The 5,516-nt window shown below is 44.3% G+C and overlaps 3 protein-coding genes across 3 annotated transcripts; 1 reads left to right on the top strand and 2 right to left on the bottom strand.

Moving 5' to 3' along the window:
• The first annotated feature begins 894 nt into the window (after positions 1 to 894).
• On the top strand, positions 895 to 4,074 carry LOC105268581 (nucleolar protein 12). Its single transcript, XM_011308250.1, has 3 exons — positions 895 to 1,027; positions 1,356 to 2,480; positions 2,560 to 4,074. The coding sequence occupies exons 2-3, from the start codon at positions 1,365 to 1,367 to the stop codon at positions 3,241 to 3,243; spliced, it is 1,800 nt and encodes a 599-aa protein (XP_011306552.1). The 5' UTR covers positions 895 to 1,027; positions 1,356 to 1,364; the 3' UTR covers positions 3,244 to 4,074.
• Positions 3,462 to 4,007, bottom strand: LOC105268579 (cysteine-rich DPF motif domain-containing protein 1; the record flags this gene model as incomplete). The annotated part of the gene is made up of 1 exon (XM_011308248.1): positions 3,462 to 4,007. A coding segment is annotated over one exon (414 nt), but the record flags the coding sequence as incomplete, so codon positions are not given.
• Positions 4,075 to 4,119: 45 nt separating the features above from the next.
• Positions 4,120 to 5,476, bottom strand: LOC105268578 (putative transferase CAF17 homolog, mitochondrial). Its single transcript, XM_011308247.1, has 2 exons — positions 4,798 to 5,476; positions 4,120 to 4,627 (listed from the first exon to the last, which is right to left on the bottom strand). Exons 1-2 carry the CDS (start codon positions 5,460 to 5,462, stop codon positions 4,216 to 4,218), a joined length of 1,077 nt encoding a protein of 358 aa, XP_011306549.1. The 5' UTR covers positions 5,463 to 5,476; the 3' UTR covers positions 4,120 to 4,215.
• Between the last annotated feature and the right edge of the window lie 40 nt (positions 5,477 to 5,516).

Below are 5,516 nucleotides of genomic sequence, written 5' to 3'. Positions count from 1 at the left end.
ATTTCAGTGAATAACTCCTCGGCTCTCCTGTTCTCCTGATACTTTTTCGAAAATTTTGCATTTGAAAATTTCAGTGAATACCTCCTCGGATCTCCTGTTCTCCTGATACTTTTTCCAAAAATTTTGCATTTGAAAATTTCAGTGAATACGTTTTCGACGTTCATATTCCCATGATACTTTTTCAAAAAATTTCGAATTTTTCAATTTCTATACTTATACTTTTTTCCTCGATACATTACCACTCGATCTTTTTACTATTCGTTGGCATACCAGGGGCCTATGTTACCAATTGTTGGTATTTCAGGGACTCGCATTACCGACCGCCATTATTCCACTGAGGCGCGAAAATTCGAAATTTTTGAAAAAGTATCAGGGGAATATGAACGTCGAGGAGGTATTCAATTTTTAAACAATATTTCTATGGAATAGCCATTTACAAAAACAAATTCGAATTATTTAAATAAAAAAAAAAATGAATCGTGCCGGGAGCGAACCCTAGCCGTCGGCGTGGCAGTCAAGCACGTTGCCGATTACGACAAAGCGCTTATTATAAAATTATAATTTCATTAGGAGTATATCTTCAATAGATTGAATAATTTTTTTCATCTGAAATTCCACAAGATGTTGCTTCCCCCTTCCGCTCGTTCTAAGTCGGCTAAATTCCAGTGAAACAAATAAAAAACAAAGAGCATTCATACTGCAGAAAATAAAACTCACCCCGTCGACTTGATGGGGTGAATTTTATTCCCCAGACATTGCATATTGCGCCCTCCCTCTCTTGGGATGCAGTACTACGATGCCTCTGGGGTCACTCAACCCCAGACCCAGTCAATCCTCTGGCTCCACCTGAAAATTTCCAAAGTTTTTTTTTTCAACGAGAAATTCAATGGCGGCTCTGCGTCTTCCGGTTTTTGCCAGTTTTCATTGCTCCCGCGCGTGTTGTGTTGGTCGCATCTAATTACACCGGTGCAATTACACTTTTTCGACACCTAATTATTCGAGAGTAATAGATTTCCGGACGTATCAGGTGAGAATGAACATGAAAAATCATTACGACAGGTCTCACTCGTTATTTTTTAGTAATTAGTTTTCGGGGAGGTATGGAGATCATCGTAGCATCCGCACGTGGCGTAATTGAAGTCCCATTACCCATTTCAATGATTTTTTGAGACTGCCAATCCCCTATTTCTGTGGAATAAATAACAGACTAACTGTAACAATATTCAATAACCATTTTTCATTATTTACAATATCAGAATGTTCTCTGAAAAAATTATTTATTAATCCCCCAGAGGTTGATTAATTTATAAATTTGTTTCCTCCCCATTCATTTAATAATAACAATAATTTTGCAGCTCCTGATCATGGGTAAAGCCAAGAAAGTCACCCAGCAGGGGAATCCCCAGAAGAATTCTGCCGTGGCCATCAAAGAAGGTCAAGTGAAGAAGAACAAGGTGCAGAAGTTCAAGAAGACACCATCAGGAAAGGTTCCCATCATCAGTAGCAATGGAAAGGCAAATGGAAACTCCAAACCACGAAATGAAAAGCCCCTGGTGAAGGAGCAGTCAAATCCTCCCCAGAAGAAGAGGAAGAATAACAGCTCGAGTCAAAGTCCATCTCCCCAGAAGGGTGGATCACCCCAGAAGCAGCTCCAGAAGAAGAAGAAGGCAGAGCTGAAGAAGAAAGAGCAGTCCGAGGAGGATTCTGACTCTGATGAGGACATAAATGAGGGAATCTCCATCTCAGAGGATGTAAGCAACATCGAGGATGACTCTGATGATGATGACGAGGAGGTGGAGACTCCAAACATCCTTGGAGAGAGTCTGGCCAATTCCTCTGATGAAGATGATGAGGACTTCGAAGGTAGTGACGATGAGGAGGTGAATAAGGGCGTGAAGAAGTTCAAGGGAATTGCTGCGAAGAAATCAGCTGAGGAGGACGATGAGGACGACGATGATGACGAGGAGGATGATGATGAGGACGAGGATGAGGAAAATGGGGAGAAAAGTGTCGCCTCGTCTCTTAATTCCTCGCTCAATTCGTCAGGAGTTAGCAATGATAGTGATGAAGATGATGAGGATGATGATGATGATGACGAAGAGGATGAGGAAGAGGAAGAGGATGGCCCTGGGTTGAAAGCTCTGCTTGGCGAGTCCCTGGTAGACCAAGAGGACGATGAAGACTTCGAGGCTGAGGAAGACGAGGACGACGACGACGAGGACATGAGTGAAGATGATGATGAAGAGTCCCAGGACGAGAAAAACGCCAGCAACGACTCCTCTAGGTTCGTACCAACTGAGGGCAATCCCAAGCTGAGTGCCGAGGCCAAGCTTGAGCAGGATACAAGGACGATTTTCGTGGGGAACGTTCCTAAGGAACTCGAGGAAAAACTCCTCAAGGCGACTTTCAGGAAATTCGGGGAGATCCAGAGCTTGAGGATCAGGGGCTGCATCGCAGAGGATCCTAAGATGAAGCTCAAGGTCAGTTTATAATTTTATTTTAATCGATGGGATAAATTCACAAATAATTTTAAAAAAAAACTTATTTCTCTGATTGAAGGTCGCTGCCATAAAGAAGAAGTTGCATCCTCTTTCCAAGGCCATCTGCGTGTACATCGTCTACAAGTCAAAGAACTCAGTGGATCAGGCCCTAGGATTCAACGGTCAAAAACTCGGTGGCAATTACATCAGAGTCGACAGAATTGGTCAGGAACGTCAGGCTGACCCCAAGAAATCCGTCTTCCTGGGGAATGTACCCTGGGACATCGAGGACAACGAGCTCTGGGAGCTCTTCTCCAAATGCGGAAAAGTCGATTACGTTCGAACAATCAGAGATCGTCACACCGGCTGCTGCAGGGGAATAGGTTACGTGAATTTTGCTGATGCAGATGCAGCAACTCTGGCCCTAGACCTCAGTGGAACGAAAATCCGGAAACGAGAGGTCAGAGTGGCTCGTTACGACCCCAACAGGAAGAGCAGTCCCAAGGACAAGAAACGTCCGAACAAGGGAAAACCCCAGGGTTCACCCAAGAAGATGAAGACTGAGGTGGAGAGGGCAACGGAGAACAGCTTGAATGCCCAGAAGAGGAAGGCCAAGAAGCCCAAGGGTGCACCAGGGGGTGGATTCCAGGGACAGAAAGCTGACAACAAAAAAGGCCAGAAGAAGACCAACAAATTCGACAAGAAGAAGAAAAACATCGCTGCCAAGCTCCTGGCACCCAAGAAGTTCAAGCCTTCTCAGTAGATCATTTTCTCCTCCTTAATTAATTAAGATTGTTAGTTAAATATTGAATTATCCTGGCAGAGAATTATTTTAGAGGAAAATGTTGCTGGAACTTTTTAGAGACTGTTCAATTCCCTGGAGAAAGTCCTTACGACATTTTCCCGAATAACCTCTGGGTACACGGACAATTCAAGGATTTCACCACTTCTTCACTGAATTATGTTCAATTATTGTAACACTTGTTGACGGTAAATGTAAATAACTTTGTTTATATGAATGAACTTCACATTTAGAAAAATCTGGACGTTGAAGAAACAGTGGATAATTGAGGAAAATTCCTTGAATCTATCAGGACGAATGAATTATCAATTTTAAGATTTAATTTTACTCTGTAATTGTTTCGGTAGATTGTCATTATTGTTTGCGCATTCTTTGCAAAATCGTTTAGCGTAGAAAATACTGCAGCTGAGACAGACAGATTGTCCACAAATGGAGCAGTCGCCTCCTAGAACGAGAACTTGTCCTTTATTGGGTGGAGTGAATGGATCTTTCATGATGTAACACTCCTCGAGGTACACGATAGCTCGTGAGAACGGGGGTTTTGTCCCCTTGTAGTCGAATCGCTCCTCCAGGGAACACCGGAAACACTTGAATTTCCCACCAGGTCCATCGTCACGTTCTCCAATTTTTTCTCCAGCGATCTCTGTGGCAGCCCTGAACAGCGAAAAAGGGAAAATACGAGTGAAGAGGTGACAGGAAACTGCAGGTGATTTTATTGATACTTTCTAATGAGTTGTATTCACTATTTTCATAGTTTTGTTTATCCAATAATTAAATACAATTTTCTACGTATCATCTTCAATTTATTCCAGTAATTGGATTTCAATTGAAATATTCCCCTCAACTCTTACTCGATAATTGAAAAATCCAAGAATATTCCAAGTCTTGTCTCCAGAGAATTCAGTCCTCCCTTCCGAAATTCGTGTCCAGGACTCATTGACTAATGATCTTCTCCTTGGGACTGTCGACAGGCCACCAAAAGGGTTTTATCGCCCTGACATTTTTCCCCAGGACTGTGAGCCTCTCAGACCCCAGGGCCTCTGCAATTCTCACGAGCCCCACGCCAAATCTTCCCTGAACTCCTTTTATCTTCCCCACAGCCTTCCCCCCATCTCCCAGGACGTTCTCATCCGTCTGGACATCTCCTCCAGGATCTTCCTCAAAAATCAGAGGCATGAACCTCTTCCTGATGACTCCAGTGTGGTGTGTCCTGGCTGTCAGCTCCTGTCCGATGTAGCAGCCCTTGTGGAAGCTCACCCCATGGAGATAATCACAGTTGACCTCCAGGGGAAGGGCTTTCCCCGGGGGTAGATCCTCCACGCCTTCACCTATTCCCAAACGGTACCTGAGGCATTCCACAAAATCCATTTGCAATTTTTGTCCTCTAAATGTCAATTTCGATTCGTATAATTGATTCGTATTATCGTATTTCGATTTGTATTATCTCCCTAGAAATGTGGAGAGGATACAAATTTTTAGGGCAGAGATTGCTCCAGGATTTTGGAAATGTCTCACCTGAATTCCTTGTAGTTAATTCCCTCATTGTCCTCCTCGACGAGAAGTCTCTTCATGATCTCCGTCCTGGGGACGTCCTGCAGGCTGAGGACTCTCATCGCCAGGGACGGAATTCTGGGGTCCTTGAATATCGAAACGTCTTCAAGGTGTTCCCCAGGGGTTTCTTCAAGAGATCTACAGGGAAAATTCACGGTTTTCCCCTCTAATTTTGATTTCTCGAGGTTCTTCAGGTTCTCTGGATCGAAATCCTCATCGAAAAATGCCCAGACCCTCGTCGATGGGTCCAGGGTGATGTCCACCTTCTTCCGAATTTTGTACATCTTCAGGTGTCTCTGGAGGTCCTGAGAAATCGCGGTGTCCACCTCCAGGAGAAAAGCTTCTGGTGTTTTTGATCTGTAGATTATTGTGTCGTAGAGGACTCGACCTTTTGTGTTCAAGAAGAGGGAGTACATGCTCGGGGTGCTCTCGAGGTGGCGCATGTCGTTGGTAATGAGCCCCTGGAGGAATTCCAGGGTGTCTGCACCTTTTACGGAGATCAGGGAACGTGTCTGGAGGTGTTCTAGGACTCTTCGACGAGGGGAGAACGAACTGGAGATGTTCCTGGTGAACCCCAGGTGGTGGCGTCCTTGGGGCCCTCTTAGGAGACCTCGCAGAAGGTTCTGCATGTACGCTCGCTTCCTTTTTTGAGGAGTTTAACATCTTTATTGCTGTTTTCCGCG

Source organism: Fopius arisanus, unplaced genomic scaffold, assembly GCF_000806365.1.
Source record: "Fopius arisanus strain USDA-PBARC FA_bdor unplaced genomic scaffold, ASM80636v1 scaffold00059, whole genome shotgun sequence".
NCBI classification, from domain to species: domain Eukaryota; kingdom Metazoa; phylum Arthropoda; class Insecta; order Hymenoptera; family Braconidae; genus Fopius; species Fopius arisanus.
Note: the sequence above shows the minus strand (reverse complement) of the source record. Positions and strands in the feature narration are given on the sequence as shown.

What these genes read in the sequence shown, in the direction of transcription:
- LOC105268581 (XM_011308250.1), top strand. Translation starts at nt 1,365, where the DNA reads ATGGGTAAAGCCAAGAAAGTCACCCAGCAGGGGAATCCCCAGAAGAAT. An exon ending in ATCCTAAGATGAAGCTCAAG is followed by an intron (nt 2,481 to 2,559) that starts GTCAGTTTATAA and finishes CTCTGATTGAAG; the next exon opens with GTCGCTGCCATAAAGAAGAA.
- LOC105268578 (XM_011308247.1), bottom strand. Translation starts at nt 5,462, where the DNA reads ATGCAGAACCTTCTGCGAGGTCTCCTAAGAGGGCCCCAAGGACGCCAC. An exon ending in ATTAACTACAAGGAATTCAG is followed by an intron (nt 4,628 to 4,797) that starts GTGAGACATTTC and finishes GGAATGCCTCAG; the next exon opens with GTACCGTTTGGGAATAGGTG.